This window comes from Abramis brama (genome assembly GCF_963993115.1).
Source record: "Abramis brama genome assembly, chromosome: 16".
In the NCBI taxonomy this organism is placed as follows: Eukaryota; Metazoa; Chordata; class Actinopteri; order Cypriniformes; family Leuciscidae; genus Abramis; species Abramis brama.
The window spans coordinates 32,837,983-32,864,540 of record NC_139978.1 but is presented as its reverse complement, the minus strand read 5'-3'; the positions used below and the strand labels follow the sequence as shown (position 1 = coordinate 32,864,540).

Sequence of the window (26,558 nt, the reverse complement as noted above, 5' to 3'; positions counted from 1 at the left end):
ATGAAAAATTCCATTAATGCCTAATACTTGTCAGTTCATGCCGAGAATTGCCCTAAATGGGCAAGTCAACTGGCTGGTTGATTTGTGTGTCCGCTTAGTGAATGGGTCATCTGAAACTAAATGAGGTGTCAAGAACACAATTTTAGCAATAAATATTTTTTTTGCAAAAAAAAAAAAAACTTAGTGTGACTGTTAAATGGTTAATATTATAAGATATTCTAATTTGTTCGAACTTTACTGTTTCAGCAACTTAAACTTAAAAACAAATGAGAAACTAATTATGTTAGAAACTAACTTCACTGTAAACACCAACATTAAATGTAAAATGAGCTTTAAGAGCAGAGAGCAGCTCCTACTCTTTCCACTCGGACTGGTAAATTGCCCTTACAATCAACTCCCTAATTATCACCTCATATACTTTGAATAAAGATGAAAGATAACAAGATGAAAGAATAAGGTCCCACATCATGCTTTAAAATGCAGTAAATAGTGTTTATGACGAGAAATGAATAAGAATTGAGTTTTCCCTGGTTTTCGTTTTAGGACATTAAGCCATGTTAAATGTTTTAATGTTCCCTGACTCTTCTAAGAACACACTGGTTTTCTTGTCTTGAATTACTGTCATTCACTTGTTTCTTTTCTTGGTTGTTTGCATTAACACATTCACAGATTCTTCTCAGTGCGCACAGGTAAGCGCATAGTATTTCCTTTCTTAGCCTACATGTAAAATCTAGTTTTTGTTTAAGATTTTGTCTGACTTAGCATGATTAGTGGTTTTGCTTGTATTACATGCATATGACAAGTACTAGACTTTAGCACAGGAAATGTGAAGAACTGAAGAGTGAAACTGAGCCAGAGCAAGAAAAATAGTTTGAGGCACGATGAAGCTCCTTTTACAGGACCTTTTGCGGATTGTAATATTAGCTTTACGTAAGTACATTATTTTCTCCCATGTTTCATTTTTAACTTAAAGTGTACAGGGAATACATCATTTTGGCTGTACTGTACCACAAACATCACTATTTTCATTTCAAATCAAGAAGTTATCAGCAACTTTTATATAAAAAAAGGTTTTGTCAGCATTGCAATTCTCTTTGCAGGCTACACATATACACTCTTTAATAGACGTTATCACGTTTAAACACAATTTAAACAACGTATTATTCAATGCATTACTTCTATAGGCTATATATGTATATTAAGTTGCTCAAGCAAGTGGTAGGCTAGTAACCATATTTTACCATATTAAAATCGCAAACATTTTAAATTAAAACTTAAAATTGACAAAAACATCCGACTTTTTTGCATCGAAATTTTAATACAATAAATCTTGCATGTCACAAAGAACTTGTCTTTCCACGTCCACGAATGAGACGAGTGCTGTTCATTATGTCGCCTTGTTGAGGTAAATTGTAGTTTTATCTATATCTTATCTCTTATCTTATTTTAATCTGGGACATGACTTTAGCTTTTTCTGTGAAACCGGGGACAGAAGTTCAAAACTGTTGGTGGGTTATCTTGCAGATATCTGTAACACTTTAAAATGTCATCTTACTATTCATAAGAAATTGTAATGCTAGTTTACTATACTTTTCTGAGTAACAGGTCTGGAATATGGCCTGCAGCAAATTGTGTGTAATGAAAAAAAGTCATAATAACGTGAGTTTTGAGAAGGGAACACAAGATTTGACTATCAAAAATATCTAAAAATTATACTTCTTTAACACTTCAGCATTTACAAAGTCTAAGTTTCAGAAGTGAAAAACAACTACTATGGTAATATGGAGTTTTACTCTCCCAGTGGAATGACCGTGAAAGTGTTTATTGGCAACCAAATGTTTATGAAAGATAATTTATTGATGTGAGTTTGAATCAATGAGGAGACCTTATTTGAATGTAAAGTAAATTAATCCAACTTGCCTCATGCAATAACAAGAACTAAACTTCTTTAATACAGGAAGAAGAAGAATGTGAAGAAGAACTAAGAAGTGAAACTGAGCTATAGGCACAGTGTGTTGGAAAGCACAATAGTTTGAGGTACGATGAAGATGAAGCTCTCTTTTCAGGTCCTTTTGCTGGTTGTAATGTTTGCTTTACGTAAGTACATTGCTTTCTCCCGCGTTTTACTTCACAATGTGTACAGGTAATAAATCATACACTAAAAATAAACTATTGTTATTTGTTTTATCCAGAGAAAAGCCAGGTCACAGAGTTTGAGTGGACTACTGATCCAACTTTTGAGGTTTTCATTCAGTTCCAGAGTTTGTTTTGATGTTTATACTGTATGCAGTCTATATATATATAAACAGAACATAAATATTATTTGTCTTCTCTTAGCCCTGGCTTAGACTTAATGTAGAATATAGAAAATAATTTTACATTTTATTCATGAGGTGTATATGTGCCTTTGTTGGACAGTATTATGACTGGGTGTGGATGTTCGAGCCAAAAGATGAATCTGTGGAAAGTATGATCAATTTTTTTTTCCCCTCTATTCTCTAACTGTATTAAAGTTCCTAATACAATTAAAAAAGCCCTAATCTCACAACTGCTGTGATTTAAGTTAAAGTGACTCATTGTTTATGTATTTTAGTAAACTAATACACTGGAATTAACTTAAAAGCAACATTAATTACTTTCCTCAAAACAATGACATTACATCATCTGGCTTCCTTTAGACACCCAGTACATGATTATTTAAGTATGTTTTGTGCTGGTGATATAAATGAACATAAATAATGTATTAAAATGTGTGCAGCTATTATTTAAATATCCAGTGCCAGCACATTAGAAGATGAAGATGCACAAAAATTGTTGGCACAATTTTAGCTGCAGAAATTTGTAACTTGTTCATATTTCACCAGCACGTTTGTGAAGTTTCAGATGTTACAGTGCCGAACATCACAGTACACCGACAGATGGAGGACAGAGAGCATGATAGAGTCATGGTGGTGTGCATGTTTGAAAGGGCTTACAGTCGGCAGATGCAGTCTTTTGAGCTGTCTGTGGAGAGTGAACTGAACTACACCAAGGAAATAGACAAATGCACTACTTTAGATAGACACAGTGAAATATGTGTGTATATGGTCACTGTGAGTCCACCTGCTTCCTTCACCTGTGAGCATGAGATTCATTCTATTGGAGAAGTCAAGAACCTGCGCAGCCAGACCTACATGTACTATCAGTCAGGTAAAACAAATACATCTCTGCTATAGGATGTTTAGATGTTACATTAGATGATACAATATTGCCATGTGTTTGCATTTTGCTATTTTGAAACATTTTTATATGCCTTCTTCTCTCTACCTTTCTTTCTTCCTCATCTGGTGATGTTTGGGGTGTATAATTAGCTATTTAAAAATGTACAATGATAACACAGCTGATCTTTGCATGTGTCTGTATGTATATTTCAATGCATACAAGCCAAAACTTATTTCCACGCAGTCTTGGATCATCATGAGGAAGGAGTATCTTTATTCTACATCTGCTTTTCCTCCTTCATTGCTGTTGGTCTCGTCATCATGACTGTGGCAGTGATTGTGACCACCATCAGGAGCAAAGCTAAAGGTGTGCGTTTCACCAGATACACAGTCAGATCAAAATCTAAAAATTAAAATGCATACACAATGTGCTGAGAGCATCTTAAAATGCTTTATTATAGATTTAATTTCATTACTGGCTCAATCATCCTTTATTTTGGCTGCTAAAGATTCCTTTCAAGAAGCTCAAAGACTAATATGCAGGCTTTAGTTCCCTTTCAGTTCGGTCACTGATTGAGATCACGCTTAGGGAGTCTGTCATCTTTGAGTAGGCTATTGATAAAACGAGCCAATGTACATTGGCGTGCGAGGTTTGCATCTTGCGCTTTGCCCCGCAGCGCGGGTATAAATATGGAAGCGGATGCTCGCACCATTTGTTTTTCGCTGAGGAGCAGATCGGACTTTATATCGATGTCTCTGAAGAGTGTTGGTGTATTCAACGAGCGAGTGTGTCGGTGATCGCAAACTTAACTTCTGAGCTCTCAACTGCTGTTTTAACAGCATTCTTTGTGTTTGTTTGTTGACGGTTGGTTAGAGGGCGAAGAAGTGAGTGCTTCACTGGTACAGGCTGCACCATCCACCTGTCAGTGTTGCCGCCGTCATTCCCCTGTGTGGTCCGGCACTGGTAAAGAGACAGCTGGTCTAGATGCAACTGTGGATGTGCTTTCAGTATTACCCTGCATAGCTTATTTTGAGCAGTCTGCAATATATTTTTGGTTCGTTTCGTACTAGGCCTACCACTAAACCAAAATGTTGCAGCATAATCATAGTGTGCACTAATGCTCCAGCTAACATTTTTAAAAGAGTATTTAGAAAAGCCGCCTGTCTTATTAAATTTTTTTATCCTATTACATATTTTAGAATTAACTAAAACAGCCATATTTTCTCCTGTCAATTTATTATTTAATACACATCCCAGATACTACTTTACTTCATGTTTTGGTGTGATGATCAATTCACTAACCTTTACCTCTAATCTGGAGCTTTTTTTTATTTTTTTATTTAGCAGCCGAACCAAATAATATAGATTCGGTTTTTCCAAAGTGTAAAAAAAGCTTATTATTAATAAACCATTTAAAGACCCTTTCAGTCTCTCTATTTAACTCATTGTCAACATTTTCTTTCCTTTCATGAAAAACAAGTATTGCTGCAGCAATAAGGGTGCCTCACTGACAGATATTTGTAGAGCTGCGGGTTGGGCGACACTAAACACGTTCACTAGTTTATAGAGTTTCGAGCCGGTAGCTCTCTTCGCATAGAAGCCAGTCAACACCGTAAGCCCCGCTCAAAGTACCATTGCTCCATTCCCCTCCTATGGACTGGATACGTCCGCCATTCTTGCTCCAGTAGAGTTTCTCATTAGCCGAACCCTGTTGAGTTCCTCCACACCCCTCGGCAATGGACGTGGCGGAGCGTCCGATGCCAGGCCTAAAACTCGTATGCATTGGTGGAACCTGTGCTAGGCTGGGTCCCATATGTTGTGATCCCTACGGCGATCCCATATGTGTATTCTTCCACGGTACGGCTTCCTGTGGCGAGCCTGTGTCTTTCCCATGGCAGAGCCGGCCCTGCCATCTCTGAGCGGTGCCTGCTATAGGCCGGAGCCACCTCAGTGACATTCCATATGTTGTACTGCCCGGAAGCGCCCAGTCCATATGTGTAACCTCCACATGATACCTCCCTACGGGCAGGATGTGGCTTCCGCAGCGTCTCCCTTTCCACCGAAAGGGCATGCTTTCCCAGTGTTATCCAAGTCTGTCTGATGCAAATCTTGCATGCCAATGTGCATTGGCTCGTTTTATCAATACTCAAAGATGACAGGCTGCCTAAGCGTGATCCCAATCAGTACGGTACGTCCGACTACGTCTCCGTTCCCTCCTTCAGGGAACGAGGGTTACATACAAAACCGAGACATTTCTGAGCTGAAGATGAAGTCAATGAACAGAGTTTCTCTTCCTATTATAGTCAGAGCTCAATATAGTTTCCAGCGTTTCTTAAAATCTCACATCAGTTGTTGATGTGAGGTGCATTCTGAGATGCAATGCCTTTGAAGACAACTCTGGCATAAATCTATATTATGATCATATTTGTCCTTGATGAGATGATGAGATGATGATCTGATGAGGTTTAGTGTCCTGACTGTGTTTCTGATGAGTTTGTGTTCAGGATTAGATTTGATCAGTCTTCAGGTTTAGTAGTTTTCCAGCACACACAGACTAACCCAGCGAACTCTTTCTACACGTTTGTTAACACAGACTCCATCAACCCCACCACAGCTGTTACAGACAACGACTACATGGATGCATAAATAATCACAAGACTTTCTGCAGAGAGAAGAGCAGACCTGAAGAGGAGAAACAAACTTCTACTGTACATTTACAATTTACATTTAATCATTTAGCAGACGCTTTTTGTGACTTAGAAATGAGGAGAGCAATAGACACACACACACACATTCAAACCAACGATAGGGCAACAATATGCAAGTTCGTGACCCAGTTAGTCCAGCTCCGTATACACGTAGCCAAGGTTGTTTTGTTTTTGTTTTTTAATTAATAGATATAGAATAGTTAGTGTTAGTATTAATGGGTCAAATGTTGGCAAAAGATATATAAAAATATGAATAAAAAATATATGAATTATTCAATAAACCTTTTGTATTTATATATATTTTTAGCAATGTATATATGTGATCATTTTAAATACAATTTTAGAAGAAAATGTTTTTTTGTTGAGAATTTCTTTTAAAAAATTTGTGATGCAATTTTATTTTCTCATTAGGATGAATTTCTTATGTTGTAACATTCAACTGTTTAGATAAAAATATATGTTTAGATAAAAATGCCTGCATGTTAAATAAATTAATATAAAAATAAATGCTTCACTTACTGTAGCTTCAATTTCTGTCTACAGCAGCTGTATGTTATATTATGCAAATATTTCTTGTATTAAAGGGATAGTTCACTGTAAAAAGACAATTCTGTCATCATTTACTCACCCTCAAGTTGTTTCAAACATACTTTAGTTTCTTTCTTCTGTTGAACACAAAAAAAGATGTTTTGAAGAATGTTGATGTTGACTTCCATTATATTTTTTTCCTACTATGGAAGTCAATGGGGTCCATCAACTGTCTGGTTACCGACAAGGCCAAAGGGTACGTGGAGATCCCACAAGTGGAGCGTGAAGTTATGCCCGCAAAGTGCTGCCACCCGGCGGGGTCGTTTGCGCCACCCATCCAAGGCCTGTAAGTTCTCGGCTGCTCTCGTGGCCAAGGCTTACAGTGACGGTAGGGTTAGAATAGGATTGGAATTATGAGTAGGTTGGATTAGTGCAATCAGCAACTTGGTAAAAAGGTGCGCCGGTGTTGTGCCGAATCTGTGACCCTATAAGGCGCTGTGCCTTACAGGGTCACAGAATTCGGCACAACACCGGCGCGCATTTTTACCAAGTTGCTGATTACTGATACTATGTAGGCCTATTGCTGTGATCTGTTTTAGGCTTGCCATCTCATAACATTTTTTATATGAATTTATTCTAATAACATTTTAGAAAATACATTCTAATATCAACAAGTACATCATGGAGATTTAGACAACAGATTGCTATGCACTGTTGTAATTGCTTGAGCATCAAGAACAATAACACTGAGCATCTTGAATAGCCTAAAGGAGAACAAGAGATAAAGTGCAAGAGCTTATGTTACGGGTAGAACTAATAGAATAGAATATTATGGCTATTGTTATGTAAGGGATAATGTAAATCCAGTCGGTTGTTATCCCAGAATAAACCCCGACAGGGTGATCAGAACCCCGATGCGAAGCCAAAGGGTCTTGCATCAATCTGAAGGGGTTTATTCTGGGATAAAACCGGCTGGATGTACATTATCCCGCTTATTACATGGCTACTTGCCACATAAGTAAATAAGTCGACACGAAATATTGATTTGAGTAGAAATATTTGATTAGGTCTTGAAATGCAAGGCTTCCGCGAACAAAGCAGTTGCTAGCAAGTGGCAAGTTCAAAGTAAACGGACATTTAAGGGATAGAGCACAGTTACCACTTATTACACAGCATTTCACCACATAAATAATTATGGGAATAAGAGATATTGATTTGAGATGAAAATATTTTAAAATCTTACCTGTTTGTTATCTTATAATCCATTCCAGTGTACAAAACAATCATTGCAAAATGGCAGCAGCTGCATTTGTATGAAACAAGAGTGTGAGTCCTCCATACCCAGATGACATAATTAAATAATTGTACACAAAATATTGATTTTGAGTTTTACATTTTTAATACCAAACTTCCAAAAGCGGTGACTTCAGTGACAGTTACATGGATGAGCCTGTGTTATCTGTTTTTACGGGCTGTTTATTGGGGAATAACATACCACTTGATGGCGCGATTGACCAATCAGAATCAAGTATTCCAATAATCATGGTTAATAATAAGGCTCCCTTCCCCCACTCTTATAATACACAGATTGAGGGAAACGCAACAAGTTTTCATGCATGTTCTTAAAAATATCTGTTCCCCTTTTCAGGTAAGCCCCTCAATATCTTAATATTGCAAAAACCAATGTGTTTTAATACATTTTATATAAGAACAAGTTTTTTCATATAGAAACGTTAACGTTATCAATGAATTAGTAAATAAATGTATTAAATAACATGTTCTTATTATAACATATACAATAAATGCATTGTAAAAAGTGCAGTCAACTTAATATAATAACAATCTAATAAAATTTAAAGTAAATAAACAAATACAACAAAGCAAAATAAATGATGATTATATAAATAACAAACATAAATAATTTGTTTTATGTTTTATAAAATACATTCCGTCATCTCACTCTCAGCCTCAATGATATCCTCAAAACATTTTGCGAACGTTGATGTGATAATGTTCCTGCTCTTTTATTATGGAACATTGCGCCAATGTTTTATTGAGAACATTGTATAATCTTTTAACTCAACAACATTCCCAAAAAATCCTCAAAATGTTACAGTTAAAACGTTATATCGTAGTTAACATTTAACCTCATAGGAACATTATTTGAAATGAGAAAATATCCTTCAAACATTCTTTGAACATTACATTCAAATGTTTTCTTTAAAACATTAACCAAACTTGTAGGGAATGTTAGCCAAAGTTCTGGGTTCCCTGCTAGCTGGGTTTTATTTTGCTTTGATTACAAGGATAGTTCAGTTTGTTTCTTTTTGTTTGCGCTGGGTTGTTTTCAATCTTTTTTTTTTCTTTTTTTTTGTGATTTTGGTTTCTTTTGCTAACAGTGGGTTTATTTTAGTGTTAATTAAATCATTCTTCCTCTTTTATAGTCTTGACTCCCAGAATGTTATCATTCCAGGCCAGTGATGGTATTTCAACCATGTGGAATATTCTTAGATTTGTTCATTATATCTTATCCTTGAGTGGAGGCCCTGTCACGTACCAACACTCTTTACCATTCCAATACAATTCCATATTAGAATAAGGTTTGTGTGTGCCAGTGGCGTAGCAAGTCAATCTCGGGCCCATATGCAAAAAAAAATTTACGGGCCCCCCTAACCCCGCCCTCCAAGTACATCGAAGAGACATTTATAGACGTTCACTGTAGTGTATCAAGAAAATACAATACCAAACAATACCATAAAAAAACACTCTACCCAACAACTTTTCACAACCAGAACGGAGCAAAAACAAGTATAAAACAACCAGCCAATGTCAATAATAGAGTTTTTCTCAATTGTTTACACACATTTTCTGAAAGCATGCCTCATATTCTCAGAACTCTACACACAAATCCAAAAACACACACACAATGGGCAAAACCCCTCAATTCTCCTGCAAAATGAAACTTTACATTCAAAACAATGTTATTTCTTCTCAAAATGGTATTTTGTTTTCAAATGACACACACAAATCATCATATGAATAGACATTTATAAGAACCAGTTGAACACTGATGTGCTCAATGTAAAACACTATGATGAATGGAAAACAAGAGATTTTCTGCATGAAAATAGTGCCAAAAGCAGAGAATTGTGTGTAGTGTTTTGAAAAAGGTGTGTTTTAGATCTGCAATTTGAGTGTAAAGCAGGAATTGTGCTTGTAGTTTAGCAGAATTGGTTCAGGGGGTTGGTGAATGAGTTACATGTTGTGGTCATTGTGTCTCAAGTACCAGAAAATGTGTGTAAACAATCGAGAAAAACTGTAAGTGTGTTGTAAAATATTTGAGAATATTGTTTTTATACTCAGAACACACAAATACATAGTAACAAATATATTTTATTTTTCCCACAAAAACAATATACACAGTGTACATCCCAACCAACACAAAGTTGGACATACAGTGGTCTACTTACAAAACAACAGAAGAATTGACATCCATTACTCCACTGAAGAGCTCACCTGTTGCCCTTTTATGCTAAAGCACTGATTGCTAATTGTAAAACTGTGTGACGGGTGTTTGCCCATGTGATGAGTCAGTGTGCATATTTGAATGGCAGTGTGTTCCTTGTGAAAACAAGAGATTTTCTGCATGAAAATAGTGCCAAAAGCAGAGAATTGTGTGTAGTGTTTTGAAAAAGGTGTGTTTTAGATCTGCAATTTGAGTGTAAAGCAGGAATTGTGCTTGTAGTTTAGCAGAATTGGTTCAGGGGGTTGGTGAATGAGTTACATGTTGTGGTCATTGTGTCTCAAGTACCAGAAAATGTGTGTAAACAATTGAGAAAAACTGTAAACTGATCTTGGCACGGCGGCCCAAAATGTAAAAACATAAAACTACTCACTCATTTTAGTTGCATTCTCCGGGCCTTTCTTTCGGCAAATTCATCCACGATGTCATTGGTGTTTAATTCACGGCTTCGTGCATTCTCGATTGGAAAGAAGTGCCAGTCCCGATAGTCTGTTTTGCGACATGGTGCTCCGCAAATAGTTTTTTATTAGCTTCAGTTTTGAAAATGAGCGCTCCGCTGAAGCAACAGTAACAGGGATGGTAAGAAAGAGAACTAAAACGGTGCACATGTCACTGAAGCTAGATGTGATAGAGTTGTTCTCAACAATCAAAAAACTGGCCAGATCTTGAACTGTTGTCATCCCAGAGATTTGTCTTTTAAAGGCTGCACGGAATGCGATCAATTGTTGTGGAAGGGCTGGAGACAAGTCTTGGTTGTATCTCTCCACTAACCTCTGTGCCCCATCGTATATCGCGTTCTTCTCCTCAGTTGCAAGTATACGTGGCTGGACCACTCTAAACAAATCGGCAACTGATCGCAAAGCTGAAAATCGCTGACTCAGCTGGAAAATTACAATGTCTAGGCAAGCGTTAAAAACATTTACCTTGAAGTAACTTTCAGCATCAGCCAAACGCTCATCCTGACAGAATTCATCGAAATGGCGCTTTGCCATTCTAATTCTTTCCTTTTCAAAGGTTTGTTTCACTCCCCACTTCTCAGCCATGGATTGTGTGGTTCCTTTTGCCTTCTCGAAATTTTCCCTGAACCTTGTCAACTCCACGATGGCAGTGTCGAGTAATTCTGTAGCTTTAAGAAGATCAGCATCCTTTGCCTGTAGCATTTATGAAATGACATTGATCTGTTCCAAGACTTCACTTTGAAGAACTATAATAAAAACAAAGTCAAATCTTTCCATCAGCTTTATCAAAGCCATAGACTCGTTGCACTCATCTGTCTTTTTACTGGTAAGTGAAATTTTGGCCAGGGCTTTCAACACGTCAACGTATCTGTATCTGATTGCAGACACGGCATCATTGCGCGATGCCCACCTAGTAGCGCACAGTTTTTTCAGCGTGACACCTGCACCCGGAGTGGGTTTTTCAGTAATCTCAACCAATACATTCCACCTTTTTATACTGTGCGCAAAAAACACGTATAATTTTTCCATGGTGTTGTAAAACTTTGTCAGCTCTGTTATTGACTTAACTGAATCATTGAGGACCAAATTTAAGTTATGGGCAGCACAGTGTACATATGTGGCATTTGGTTGTCTCTCCTGTATCCTTGTCTGAACTCCCGTGTATATGCCACTCATGTTCGCAGCCCCATCAAATCCTTGGCCACGGCATTTTGAAATATCAAGACCTTTTTCCTCAACCGAACGTAAAATTTCATTGGCTATTGTGCCAGCGGACGAGTCAGGCATTTGCTGGAATCCCAGAAAAGACTCGTTGATTTTTACAGCCATTGCAGCACCCTGGCTATCTCTCTCTATGGTTACATACCGAAAGATTTGACTCATCTGATCCACTTTAGATACATTTTGAGTCGTATCCATGATCACTGAGAAAAACGGCGCAGCTTTAATTTCACTGATAATTTCTTTCTGGACAGACTCAGAGTATACCAATCAGTTCATTTTGGATTTCTGGGCTGAGATACTTGACGGAACCAGAAGGGCGACTGAGCAGCTCCTTCAAATATGGATCATACTTGGCCAGTAGGTCGATGATTGAGAGAAAATTACCTTTGTTGACACTTTTAGTGTCTTCGAAGTGTCCCCGAAATGCAAGGTTGTTTGATGCCAGAGTTAAAGTGACATTAATGATCCGGTCTAGAACCTGCCTCCAAAAATGAACTTGTTGACGGAGTTGCTGTTCTGACGCCTCGTCGATAGTTCCATGCAGACGCCACTGATCATAAACACTGCAAGCTGCTACATGGCACTCTGCGCCTTCATGCTTGGAAATTTTATTTGACAGGGTCTGCCATGTTCTTATTCCTTGTGTCCATGCCATGTTGTAGCTTTTGTGACTGCGGTCTGCAAATAACCAGCATGGTTCACAATATGCAGCGTCAAGCTTAGGTGAGTAACACAGCCAAGATCTCGGTAGCTGAATACCAGCTTTTGTTGTGGTGGAGTAAAAACTCGTCGAAAAGCACCTGTCTCCTTGCAATGGATCTCGAGGAAATGGACCGGGGTGTTTGCATGAACCTTGCGACACAATAAAATGCTTTACTTGCCCATCTGTTAGTGTGTCTGGATAGTTTCCTTTATCTGTTGGGTAACCCGCTGACATATTTCCCGCCGAATATCCAGCTTTTGGCTCGTCTGCGACTACTTGGCACCGCATCAAGCTGTCAGCTGCATTGTTGTTCTCATCCAAAGACAACGTGCAACTGCTAATATTAGCTGACAAAACTTCTCTCTCACCTTCGACATCGTTGTCATTCGCACTAACGTTAGTTCGGCAAATTGGCAGACAGGGGAGCGTACATGGCAGACAGGGGAGCGTAACTTAGTCGAAAGCCGGGCGATAAAGGTCGGTAAACGGAATCAGTCAGGATAGCCTACATCCACAAATCCAGAGGAGCAAAGAAACTAAATAGCAGACAAATCAAAAGAAAAACTAAACAGGTGTGCAAGCGGTTACCAAACATTTTTTTCTCTGTGAGTTTCCAAAAAAGGAAAAAACATTAACGTGCAACAAGTCTAAGTCGCTGTCTGTTTGGTTTTCATGGTGACGCGTTATTGCTTGTTACATGACACACCGCAGCCACAACAGCGCTGAATGAATGATAATCTGCTTTTATGTCATTTTTCCTTTTTTACATTTGTTAGCTATGGCATGAAATATCTGATATTCCGAGAAAGAACGCCAACAATTACAATAGATGTCTACGCACCTTCTGTGCTTGGCCCCTAATAATACTAAACTGGTATACATCTGGAACAGAAGACTTGTGTACAGATTTGGTCATTAGGTACTGTATATAGTATATATATACATCTATTGTAATTGTTGGCGTTCTTTCTCGGAATATCAGATATTTCATGCCATAGCTAACAAATGTATATAGTATATATACAGTGGCATAATAGTACAGGCTCATTTTTTAATGTCAGATTTGCAGTTAATAATTTTGGTTATTAAAGTAAGAGCTGAGTTTTTCATCTGAACATACATGTTGCCTGTGTTTGCTCATATTTTGCTACAGATCATCCTGAGGAAGGAATATCTTTATTCTACATCTGCTATTCCTCCTGCATTGCTGTTGGTCTCGTCATCATGACTGTGGCAGTGATCGTGACCACCATCAGGAGCAAAAAAGGTGTGCGTTTACCAGTTACTCACAGTCAGATCCAAACCAAATACTTTCCGAACTCTTTCTACACGTTTGTTAACACAGACTCCATCAACCCCACCACAGCTGTTACAGACAACGACTACATGGATGCATAAATAATCACAAGACTTTCTGAAGAGAGAAGAGCAGACCTGAAGAGGAGAATCAAATTTCTACTGTAAAAATATAAATGAAAAATATATGAATTTAAGTAACCTTTTGTATTTTTATTTTATTTCAAATACATATATATGGTTGAATTGCTTATGCTGTAAAATTCCTTATTTGTATGTTTAGATAAAAATGTCTGCTAAATGAATAAATATAAAAATAAATTCTACACTTACTGCTGTAGATTTAATTTCTACATCTACATCTACAGCAGCTGTATGTTATTACACATGATATTATTACATTAAGATCATCACAATTACTTAAATGTGAATTGTAGATGTTAATTACAATTAATCATACATGCACTAATACATACATACAAAAAAACAAGGTGGCAATGTACAGTGAGGAAAATAATTTTTTTGTATGATACAGCTGCAAATAAGTATTTGAACACCTGTCTATCAGCTAGAATTCTGACCCTCAAAGACCTGTTAGTCTGCCTTTAAGGCCATGTCCACACTAATACGTTTTCGTTTGAAAACGCATCTTTTTCTCTCCGTTTTGGCCTTCCGTCAACACTGAGACGGCGTTTTTATTAATGAAAACAGAGCTTTTTGAAAACGCACTCCAAAGCGTATACATTTGAAAACGCCGTTTTCGCGTTGTAGTGTGGACTGTGAAACCGGAGGGATTTAAAAACGATGACGTAAATTTAGTCATGTGACGCATATTGTACCAATAGATATTCATGTTTATACCAGTATTGTGTATGGTGGCCGAGAGGTGCAAAACAAATCACAATTACAAAAACAAAATAACAATTCAGAAAACAAAATAACAATTCAGAAAACAAAATAACAATTCAGAAAACACAACGACAATTTAGAAAACAAAATAACAATTCAGAAAACACAATAACAATTCAGAAAACACAACGACATTTCAGAAAACACAACGACAATTCATACAAAACGGAAAAGGTAGGTATATTTTGAGAATGACGTACTTATCACTGATTGGACGAGACACCTGTCAATCAAGAAATTTGTGAATGTGATCAACTTTGTTTTGCTATGCGAAAATAGAACACATTAAACTTTACTTTGAAGAAGGACATTCATGTGCCATGATTGTGGACATGCTGGCGACATACCACATAATATTTACTATATTAATAGTGTGTCATGAGTTTAGTATGCCTGAGCACATGGTTAGCATGAGTGTTTCGCGATTAGCGCGATAGCCCGCTATTCATTATAACTGGTCATTATGTCGATGTTATTTGAGTGTATGAGAGTACATGATGTTGTTTCAGTCTTATTTTGTTTGTAAAAAGCATGAGATTAGAGTGTTATACCAGCTGCCACACATCATTTTGGGGCTAGCTAGAGCATGAGAACTGCACAGAGAGTGTTAAATAGCTTGTTGATCATATTTTTCCTTCTAGTGTGATGGAATGTTTAAAGTTACTTATGTCTACAACGGTCATTACTGTAAAAAAAAAGTGATATACATGTTGAAAATGTATGTTTTGAGCTTTTGTTATGCATATTCTCTTATGCTTCATTCTGAGTAAATACACCAACAAAGAAGCCATCACTGCAATGCTCTCTTTTATTTCATTTTTCGACATACCACGACATTAAAAGCTGCGTCGACCAGGGGTGCGTTTCCCGAAAGCATCGTTGGCCAACTATGGTCGCAAGTTCATTGCAGTGTCCATTGAACTCTATTGGTAACGAGGGAACTTGCGACCATAGTTGGCTAACGATGCTTTCGGGAAACGCACCCCAGGACAGTTGTTACCGGACAATGTTAGTACTTCTCTGCAGAAGTTGCGTGTTAAACGTGATGACATATGCGGCCGCTGCAAGAACTCAACCCATCAGGGACAGAACAAGGACACGTCGTAGATTCGTTAGGCGTACCTATCACTCCATGGGACCGAACTTTGCTCCATCCCAGATAGCAAAATTGTTCCGGGCCTTTTATGGCCCAAACACTGTTCTAAGTTTTGGCAAACATAAGGAAACCATAACTGCTGAAAATTAGTGTTTATTTTCAATCAACATAAACATATGACCTAAATAGGTTAACATTTACAATTATTCATTTTTTTTATACAAATAAAATGTAAGAAAATGAAATCTAAAAACATTTATAATACAAAGCATGGTTTTAGAAATCACACTAGTAAAACCTTGAAACCATGTGTAAACCATGAAAGACCACAAACTTATGAACGGTAGTGTATGTTAAAGTGTGGCCAGAAACGGGCCAAAGTGGAACGTATATGTGTGTGTGCCTGACTTTGTGTTAATGTGTTATGTGTTATGTGTTGGTGGGTGGCTGGTGGTGGAGGACTGTGCTTCTCCTCCTCCTATCCCCCTCTCGATCGCCAGCCAAATACAACCAACGCCTCAACCATCGCTCCACCTCCTGGTTCGTGGATTCTCTGTATCCAGGATTTCTCCGAATGGCTTCTAGAAACAAACAAATAAAGATATCATGGCAGGTTTCAGAGTTTTAATATAAGACTTAAAGACAAAGTAAAGACAGGCAAAGCCATTTAAACTTAAATTTAATTTAGGCCTTTAAGTTAAAGGAGAACTCCGGTCAATTTTAACATTGAGCTATTTTTTTTTTAAAATTTGGAGTGCTGTCAATACAGAGAACAACGACAAAAATGGTGTTGCCTACACCGTGTTATCCTCTTTTTAAAATTTGCACCCTGTTGACTTCAATGGGGCAAGTTTTAAACCTGCTCTTAGCCTCTTAACATCCTTGATGTGTCATTACAAGTGCACAGCCATATGAGTGATTCCTTCAGAGTGAACACGAGTGAATCTGACTGCAGTAGATGTGAAAGATATGGATAAAAATGGTTAATTCAGCCATCGCTCATACCTGTATTTACATCCTGTTTTCGGTCGAAGTCCACAGTAATCGATTGTCGAGTTCACGCGCATAGGTTTATCACGTATGATCACGCACGTGAACTCGACAATCGATTACTATGGACTTCGACCGAAAACAGGATGTAAATACAGGTATGAGCGCTGGCTGAATAACATCATTTTTATTCATATCTTTCACATCTACTGCAGTCAAAAACGGTGGAGTATCCCTATAACATTTAGAATTACATTGGCTTTTACATTGTTTTTTTGTAAATATATAATGTCAGTGGGTCTCATTCATGAAACACGAGCAGAACGAATTTTTGTGTAAATCGTGTGTAAAGTGGTTCTGGCGTAAATTTTCGGATTCATTAAAATGTTCGTATTTCCCAAATGTTAGTTGGTACGAAAGAAATCTACACCTGGTCCCAGCCACGCGTAAATAGTGCGTTTAACATCCGAACGTTTTGCTCTATGAATTAAAATTAAAAGGCTGCCTTTTAATTCACCGTAATCGGGTACATATTTACACAGCATTTTGAAAAAATATTATATAGTAATTACATACGGGTTTTCTTTTTACTTTTATTACGAGAGACAGTAATAGCATCTGCAAACGGAACACAAGTCCGCAAGTCTTTTTTTTTTAATTTTTATTTTTTATATTCAAGCTGTTTATTCTTTTTTTTTTTTTTACAAGTCCGCAAGTTACAAGTGTTGCAGTCAAGCTTCATGTCGAACCATTTTCTTTTCACTTCTTCTGGGACTGTTCGATTAACAGATGAAACTCCAATAACTGCATCTGTATGCTGCCAAGCATTTTTACCTAAAGCATTTAGGTATTAGGCCTACCTAAAAAATCCTTCTTTTTTTTAGGACCTGTTACGCCACTATGTACGCTTGAAAATAAAATGTGGCGTTTTGAATGAACTTCTGATAATAAAACATCAATTTCTGCATCCAAGAAATTTCTCTTTTTCATTCGCTTTTGAGAAGACACGTTGAAATCCTTCGTTTCGTGTCATAACATGATGCCCATATTTAGTTGTCAGTCGGTTTTAATGGGCGGGATTTATGGTAATTAAGAATGAGCGTGCACGCGCGTCCCATTTACGACTGATTGGAATTCATTAACCCACACACACATTTCACTATCAAATCTGACATTTACGAAGTATTTGTGAATCAGGAGAAGAATTTTCGGGAATGTCTCTTTACGCGCAAATCACTCACATATTTACTCGTATATTTACGAATGTTTCATGAATGAGACCCAATGTATGCATGTATGCACTGTATATCGAATGACGCTTTGGACAAAAGCATCTGCTAAATACCTTAACCACACTTCAAAATGTTTTTTATTTAATTAATTAATTAAAGTCGTAATGTTAAACTGCTGTCCGTCAGACTCTTCTGTTTACACATAAATGTCCTGCATGGGAATACCAACTCTAGGTAGAACAGACACATGGCACGTTGATGGGTACGATTTGTTTCTACCGGTACTTCCAGACAGTATCGCTTGATTCCGGTTCTGGCTTGATTGACAGGTATCTCGTCCATTCAGCTATAAGTACGTCATTCTCAAAATATACCTACCTTTTCTGTTTTGTATGAATTGTAGTTGTGTTTTCTGAAATGTCGTTGTTTTCTGAATTGTCGTTGTGTTTTCTGAAATGTCGTTGTGTTTTCTGAATTGTTATTGTGTTTTCTGAATTGTTATTTTGTTTTCTAAATTGTCGTTGTGTTTTCTGAATTGTTATTTTGTTTTCTAAATTGTCATTGTGTTTTCTGAATTGTTATTTTGTTTTCTGAATTGTTATTTTGTTTTTGTAATTGTGATTTGTTTTGCACCTCTCGGCCACCGTAATAGTGCCTGTTATGTGCTATTCACTTTCACACTGTTGCTAAAAAATATTCTACATTCAAATCAAATCAAATCAAATCAAGTATATTTGTATAGCGCTTTTCACAATACAGATTGTATCAAAGCAGCTTCACAGTATTAAAATAAAATAATACAACAAAGTTTGTTTCTAGTGGAATTTATTGATTGATAGAATAAAATTAAATATCCCCAAAATATCCCCAACTGAGCAAGCCAAAGGCAACAGTGGCAAGGAACCGAAAAAACTCCATCAAGCGGCCTAATGGTGTCCTAAAACTCCATCAGGTGACCTAATGGAGAAAAAAAAAACCTTGGGAGAACCCAGGCTCAGTCGGGGGCCAGTTCTCCTCTGGCATTTATGAACTAGAGGTACATTGCACACTCTTCATATCACAGTCCTGCAAAGATGACAGAATTTACTCACATTTGCTGTCCTGCGGTAATACATGAGAACAGTCGCGTTTTAGACCAAACATATGGTGTCTGCGTGCGACCTGGACGCATCAGTGAATGGTGAGATATTTTACTAAATAAAATTATCCTGTCAGAAGAATTGCGCGATAACTTCATTATTTATTTTTCCATCTGAATCATATCAGTGAGCTTTTGTGGGGTTTTACACATGCGCAGTAAAGGTGAATTTAGCGTTTACAGGCGTTTTTCAAAAGTTTCTCATCCACATTGAAACGTCCGAAAACGCTTGAAAACACTAGTGTGGACGGAGAGCGTTTATAAACGAAAATGCCGTTTTCAAATGTATCCGGATTAAATGTCCACCTCCACTCCATTTATTATCCTAAATTAGATGCACCTGTTTGAGGTCGTTAGCTGCATAAAGACACCTGTCCACCCCATACAATCAGTAAGAATCCCACTACTAACATGGCCGAGACCAAAGAGCTGTCCAAAGACACTAGAGACAAAATTGTACACCTCCACAAGGCTGGAAAGGGCTACGGGGAAATTGCCAAGCAGCTTGGTGAAAAAAGGTCCACTGTTGGAGCAATCATTAGAAAATGGAAGAAGCTAAACATGACTGTCAATCTCCGTCGGACTGGGGCTCCATGCAAGATCTCACCTCGTGGGGTCTCAATGATCCTAAGAAAGGTGAGAAATCAGCCCAGAACTACACGTGAGGAGCTGGTCAATGACCTGAAAAGAGCTGGGACCACCATTTCCAAGGTTACTGTTGGTAATACACTAAGACGTCATGGTTTGAAATCATGCATGGCACGGAAGGTTCCCCTGCTTAAACCAGCACATGTCAAGGCCCGTCTTAAGTTTGCCAATGACCATTTGGATGATCCAGAGGAGTCATGGGAGAAAGTCATGTGGTCAGATGAGACCAAAATAGAACTTTTTGTCATAATTCCACTAAATGTGTTTGGAGGAAGAAGAATGATGAGTACCATCCCAAGAACACCATCCCTACTGTGAAGCATGGGGGTGGTAGCATCATGCTTTGGGGGTGTTTTTCTGCACATGGGACAGGGCGACTGCACTGTATTAAGGAGAGGATGACCGGGGCCATGTATTGCGAGATTTTGGGAAACAACCTCCTTCCCTCAGTTAGAGCATTGAAGATGGGTCGAGGCTGGGTCTTCCAACATGACAATGACCCGAAGCACACAGCCAGGATAACCAAGGAGTGGCTCTGTAAGAAGCATATCAAGGTTCTGGCGTGGCCTAGCCAGTCTCCAGACCTAAACCCAATAGAGAATCTTTGGAGGGAGCTCAAACTCCGTGTTTCTCAGCGACAGCCCAGAAACCTGACTGATCTAGAGAAGATCTGTGTGGAGGAGTGGGCCAAAATCCCTCCTGCAGTGTGTGCAAACCTGGTGAAAAACTACAGGAAACGTTTGACCTCTGTAATTGCAAACAAAGGCTACTGTACCAAATATTAACATTGATTTTCTCAGGTGTTCAAATACTTATTTGCAGCTGTATCATACAAATAAATAGTTAAAAAATCATACATTGTGATTTCTGGAATTTTTTTTTTTTGATTATGTCTCTCACAGTGGACATGCACCTACGATGACAATTTCAGACCCCTCCATGATTTCTAAGTGGGAGAACTTGCAAAATAGCAGGGTGTTCAAATACTTATTTTCCTCACTATATATATATATATATATATATATATATATATATATATATATATATATATATTCTTATTAATTTTTATTAAAATAATTAATATAATGTTTAAAAATAATAATAATAATAAGCTGTGATAATGCATTGCTGTTTATTTTTGTATTTTTTTAATGAATCGTAATGTCACCTGTAACAAAATGCTTTCTCTGTATTCAGGTTTGACTGTAGTAATAATGCAAAAACGTGTACACTTCACATCAAATTTATTTAAAAAAAATTATAATCCTGGGCAAAAAGTTTTACTTGAGAATTTCTAAAAAATACATTCAAATCCTCATCTTAAAAGTAATAATTTGGTCCCAAAACAACTAGAGAATTCACAAGCCTCTCCATAGAGAGCTATACAGGCATCTAGTGGTAAACCCATGCAATAACATGTAATATTTAATTTTTATCAACAGGTGGCGCTAGTCTGACTTCAAAAAAATTGATTTAAAAGGCCCAGTTACTCTGAAATACTGCAATAATTGAAGAAATATATATATATATAAAAAAAAAATATATATATATATATAAAAAATGTGTGTATTATTTTCAATGGCAAAAATTAACCATAAATATTAATAAGTACCATCAAATCCTCTCAAAATACAAAAGAAAAAATATTATTGAACAAAAATAAATTGCATTGGTTTTACTGGGGTGGAGGAAGTTTCATTTTTAGGTGTCCGGTCACTTCTGACCGGGAAGATAACACGTGGGATTCCGAAACGAAGAGCACCTGAGGGTTAAGCCACGTTAAGTGTTTTAATGTCCCCTGACTCCTCTGAGAACATTATTGTCATACTTGTTTCTTTTCTTGGTTGTTTGCATTAACAGATTCACAGTATTTCCTTCCCTGTAAAAATCTAGTTTTTGTTTAAGATGTTCATTTGATGTTATTTTGTCTGACTTGGTATGATTATGGTTTTTGCATGAATCTCAACACAAGCAAATGACAACCAGTCTTTAGCACAGGAAATGTGAAGGAGAAGAACTGAAGAGTGAAACTGAGCCAGCGCAAGAAAAATAGTTTGAGGCACGATGAAGCTCCTTTTTCAGTACCTTTTGCTAGTTGTAATGTTAGCTTTACGTAAGTATTATTTTCTCCCATGTTTTATTTTTAACTTAAAGTGTACAGGGTATGCATCACTTTTACACATTTATAATGAACTATGGTATTTGTCATCTTTTTTTATACAGAGAAATGTCAGACAACAGAAGAGAACATTTGGGGTGAAATTAGTTATTCGTGGGTTAGTGATATTGATATGTGGAATGTCGATGTTATTAAGGTTCAAAAGATGTTTAATCAAATTCTGTTATGTTTTTCAATTATTATTATTTTTTAAGTAAATAATGTATATAGCTGCTGAAACTAAATAGATTTTGTTCTGTCAGCCCTGCCGATCTATAGACAAATAATTTTACATTGTATTTGTGTTTTTCTGTGTCTTTATTGGACAGGACTTTTACGACATGGAAAGTGATTATTACTCTGAGGAAGGTATGTAACTGCGATCTGATTTATTTAATTTTTTTTGTATTGAAAGAGCTTTGTTGAAGTGTGAAATTAAGTTGAAGTGATTCAGCCATTATTTCTGATGTCTTTGTTTAATAAAATGAAACACTATTTAAAAGCAACATTAATCACTTTACTCATAACAACATCTTTGCCTGTCTGGCTTCCTACTGACACATGGTTATTGATATTAAAGCTACATCTATTATTCCAAAGTGCCAACACATATTAGGAGTTCTGTTAAAGTTTCAAATTTTGTTCATTTTATTTCAGCTGCATACATTTTTAGCATGTTCATGTTTCACTGGCATGTTTGTGTTTCAGATCTCTCGGTGCCGAAGATCACAGTGTATCGACAGGCGGAGGACAGAGAGCGTGTGATAGTGCTGTGCGAGTCTAACATGACATTTAGCATGTTTTACTCGCAATCTTTCACACTGTCTGTAGAGAGTAAACTGGAATACACCATAAGACTCACAAGCTCTCCGTGTTCAGATCTATGTGTGTATATGGTCACTGTGAGTCCACCTGCTTCCTTCACCTGTGAGTGTGAGGTTCAATCTAATGGAGAAGTCAAGAACCTGAGCAGCCAGACCTACACTTACGGTTTGTCAGGTAAAACAAATGCATCTCCACAAGAACATTTAGATGTTACATGCTTGCCTAGATGCTGCAATATTTGTATATGATTGTATTTTCATATTTTGTTCAAACACACATTTCACTCAACAAGATGCTTCACCACGACATTGATTGTAATCCATTCACATTTTAAATAACAAGTTTTGCTTTGACAAGCTTTTGAACATGATGCATGGAGGAGATCCAGTCAGATGATTGTCAAATTTAATTTCTTAACAGACGATCAAATAATAAATGAAGAGTAAATTTAATTCATCCATAATCAGTATTAAAAGTTTAAAAGAAACATAAAATGAACAGTTAAAATTACTTCTAATATTTATTTAAGTAAAAAATTATATTATAATATTCTTGCCTAAAGATAATTAAAGTTGGTTGAGAGATCTCTCTTTGAACAGATGGGTTGCAAAGGAGCAAGGTCTGAGTCCAAGGTATAGACTGACCTGTACAGAAATTGATCTCCCTATTATACAGTACAGTAATTTATTTATTTTATTTATAGTAATAATTTATACAGTTGCTTATCGGAACAGAGCTAAGTTCCTCTTTTCATATTGCATCGAAGCAGACACAAACATTTTCACACTCTGAGGTGTTAGCCCGTACACTTCAAGAAGTTTAGCTATATAACATTCGAAAAGGAAACTTGACTTTTGCCCTCATCTAAACAGGAAGTACAAATGTTCAACCAAAGTCAATCAGCTACATTTGAGGCATAAAGATTAATGAAAGAAAAGCATTATACATACATTTCAAATGATATAAATGATTAATGATAACATAAAACATAAGCAAATGATAAAACATAAGCAAGAAATTTAAAAAATATATTTTTCTGATTCATCAGAACATGATGCCAAATGTACATAAATTCATTATTAGCCATTTAAATATATTAACAGTACGGCTGATCTCTGTGTATATTTCAGTGCATTCATCTTTGTTCCTGTTTTTCTGTTTGCATTTCCATGCAGTCTTGGATCATCAAGAGGAAGGAGTATCTTTATTCTACATCTGCTATTCCTCCTTCATTGCTGTTGGTCTCGTCATCATGACTGTGGTAGTGATCGTGACCACCATCAGGAGTAAAGCTAAAGGTGTGTGTTTTACCAATGTAACAGTTTACTTATTTAAATATTTATATATATATATATATAGTTTATATATTATATATAGTTTTCTGAGCTAAAGAGGAAGTCAATGAACAGAGTTTCTCTTCCTCAGTCTTATTGCTGATGACTAATGGCATCACGCATCAGGCCTATTATAGTCAGAGCTCAATATAGTTTCCTGCAAGTGTTTCTTAAAATCTCACACCAGTTGTTGCAACGCTATCTCACGTCACGACCAATTTGCACGAATTCGTACGAGCGACTAAAGGTGGCTAATTCATACGAATTCATACAACCTTGCTGATTTGTCTAAACCCATGTGATGGGTACACTGTAAAAAATAAATCCCTGTTAAAAAAACAGTAATATTCCGGCAGCTGGGGTGGCAGAAAAAAAAAAAAACGTAAAATTACAGACATTTACATGTTTTTCATTACAGTAGGCTTTTTTTTTTTACAGTAGGCGTTGTTGATGTGACGTGCATTCTGACATGCAATGCTATTGAAGACAACTCTGGCATAAATACATTTTATAATCACATTTGTCCTTGATGAGATGATGATCTGATGAGGTTTAGTGTCCTGACTGTGTTTCTGATGAGTTTGTGTTCAGGATTAGATTCTTCAGCTTTAGTAGTTTTCCAGCACACACAGACTAACCCAGCGAACTCTTTCTACACGTTTGTTAACACAGACTCCATCAACCCCACCACAACTGTTACAGACAACGACTACATGGATGCATAAATAATCACAAGACTTTCTGCAGAGAGAAGAACAGACCTGAAGAGGAGAAACAAACTTCTACTGTACATTTACATTTTACATTTAATGCATTCTCCCGAGAGCCTCTCTTCCGTTCTATGACACATGAAATGAAAAAGCACTTCAAAATATTAATAGTATTCACACATGCACCGGAAGAATGTAGGGGAGAACACATTTTGGTTTTGGCTCAATTATTAAAAAAATAATTAAGTTAGATTAATCTTTTTTTTTTTACACAAGCAATATACACATCTCTGCTACAAATGAACACTTAGTTTTTTTCTAGGAACTACTATTTTCGTACAGTTGCACTGAAAGTGACAGAAGTGCAAATGTTACAACTTACCACTTATGCGGGGTTAACTGTAACAGACAGAGGGGTTAGTTGTAACACTTGTGTGTAACACACATAATTCAGTACTATTTTATCTGTATAGTTTGATATTGTTTGTGCATCTTTATAAATACATATCCATACATCCACCCCTCATCCAATCATCCTTCTTTTATGGATAAATATCATGGATAGAGATATAGGAAAAGGCTGCACAGTTTTGCAGTAAATAAATAAATAAATAAAATCATCAAATATTGTAATTGCAATTGATTTATATTTGTCTGTGGCAGCAGCATGCAAAATTATTATTATTAATAATGATAGTAATAATAATAAAAACAAGGGTTGATTGCATGAAAAACAGGCTATGTTTTTAATAATAATAATTTGTTACATTTATATTGCGCTTTTCTAGGTAATCAAAGCGCTTTACATATGGAAGGGGGAATCTCCTCAACCAGCACCAATGTGCAGCATCCACCTGGATGATTTTAATAAACAAGTGATCAATGCATATAGTAAATAAATGTGAAAAAAACTTTGACATTTAAATTCCAACATTGTTTGTAAAAGTCCAACAAAGTTAAATGTGGCAAAATAAATATATAAATAAATACTCAAACCTGAAAAGTTGTGTGGCTCCCTGTTTTCAGTTCATTACCACACTTAACACTCTACTACAACTAAACCCCACTGTGTAAAAAATATTACAGTTGCTAGGAGTTGCTGATATGTTTCAAAATGGTGCTACTGTATGTTTTAGCCAACAAGACAGTTATTAAGGTAATATAAAGTGGTGAAATACACACCCAACTCAGAAACCGAAAAAAAAAAAAACGTATCATGAAAAAATGTACTTGCATGGTTTCAAAATACTCTTTTTCCAGAATCTTCATGAAATCTTATCAAACCTTTCCACAAATCTGCGAGAGACTGTCTTGGCAGAGAGAGAAAATAAGCGGAAACACATCCTTGACCCTGACTAACTATGTAAAAGTTCCGTGTTACATTTAACCCGTGTTAGGTTGTGCCCTGCGCTCCCCTACACACTGTTTTCTACGCTTACAATCCACAAATACACAAAAATTATGATGTATGTGTAATTTAATGAACAAATAAATGCTAAAACATTTGTATTGAGATTGTATTGAGACATAGCAATCAGCCTTAAATCGCAAGAGCTTTAAGAAAGTCAAAGACATGTTCCAATTTTTTCCATTATGAAGCAGCGTCTACTCAGGAAACCACCTGTGTTACATTTAATTAGTAATATACATTTTTCTCAACTTGAACTCTGCATAATGGAATGTGCTGCTTATTACAGTGTCTGATATAATGTTTCATATATCCAGACATTACCAGCTCCTTCCTTATCTACAACGAGGACCACAACAAATGTGTGTATGCCGCGAGTGCTACTGTAGTGCTGACTGCACCATGCGACGCATCTTTCACAGCTCAGCATTTCCAATGGATTTCCTCTTCACGAATCATCAGCCTCGCT

General features: G+C 36.7%; 2 protein-coding genes across 7 annotated transcripts; both read left to right on the top strand.

Moving 5' to 3' along the window:
* The first annotated feature begins 1,986 nt into the window (after nt 1-1,986).
* Nucleotides 1,987-26,525, top strand: LOC311066491 (uncharacterized protein). 4 transcript variants are annotated; one of them, XR_014603085.1, is made up of 7 exons: nt 1,987-2,097; nt 2,193-2,242; nt 2,419-2,467; nt 2,878-3,189; nt 3,445-3,567; nt 5,795-5,909; nt 26,407-26,525. XR_014603085.1 is itself a non-coding variant. In XM_084087721.1 (6 exons), exons 1-6 carry the CDS (start codon nt 2,043-2,045, stop codon nt 5,845-5,847), a joined length of 636 nt encoding a protein of 211 aa, XP_083943847.1. In that variant the 5' UTR covers nt 1,987-2,042; the 3' UTR covers nt 5,848-6,507. The 4 variants fall into 4 exon arrangements, 3 of the variants coding, with proteins under 3 accessions (XP_083943847.1, XP_083943846.1, XP_083943848.1); XM_084087721.1 differs by lacking the exon at nt 26,407-26,525 and having other exon boundaries at nt 2,884-3,189; nt 5,795-6,507; XM_084087720.1 differs by lacking the exon at nt 26,407-26,525 and having other exon boundaries at nt 1,988-2,097; nt 5,795-6,507.
* LOC311066490 (uncharacterized protein) lies at nt 21,623-24,956 on the top strand. 3 transcript variants are annotated; one of them, XM_084087717.1, is made up of 6 exons: nt 21,623-21,767; nt 21,878-21,969; nt 22,142-22,181; nt 22,521-22,811; nt 23,813-23,935; nt 24,644-24,956. In XM_084087717.1, exons 1-6 carry the CDS (start codon nt 21,719-21,721, stop codon nt 24,694-24,696), a joined length of 648 nt encoding a protein of 215 aa, XP_083943843.1. In that variant the 5' UTR covers nt 21,623-21,718; the 3' UTR covers nt 24,697-24,956. The 3 variants fall into 3 exon arrangements, with proteins under 3 accessions (XP_083943843.1, XP_083943844.1, XP_083943845.1); XM_084087718.1 differs by having other exon boundaries at nt 21,624-21,767; nt 21,878-21,930; XM_084087719.1 differs by lacking the exon at nt 21,878-21,969 and having other exon boundaries at nt 21,653-21,767.
* Nucleotides 26,526-26,558: the final 33 nt, after the last annotated feature.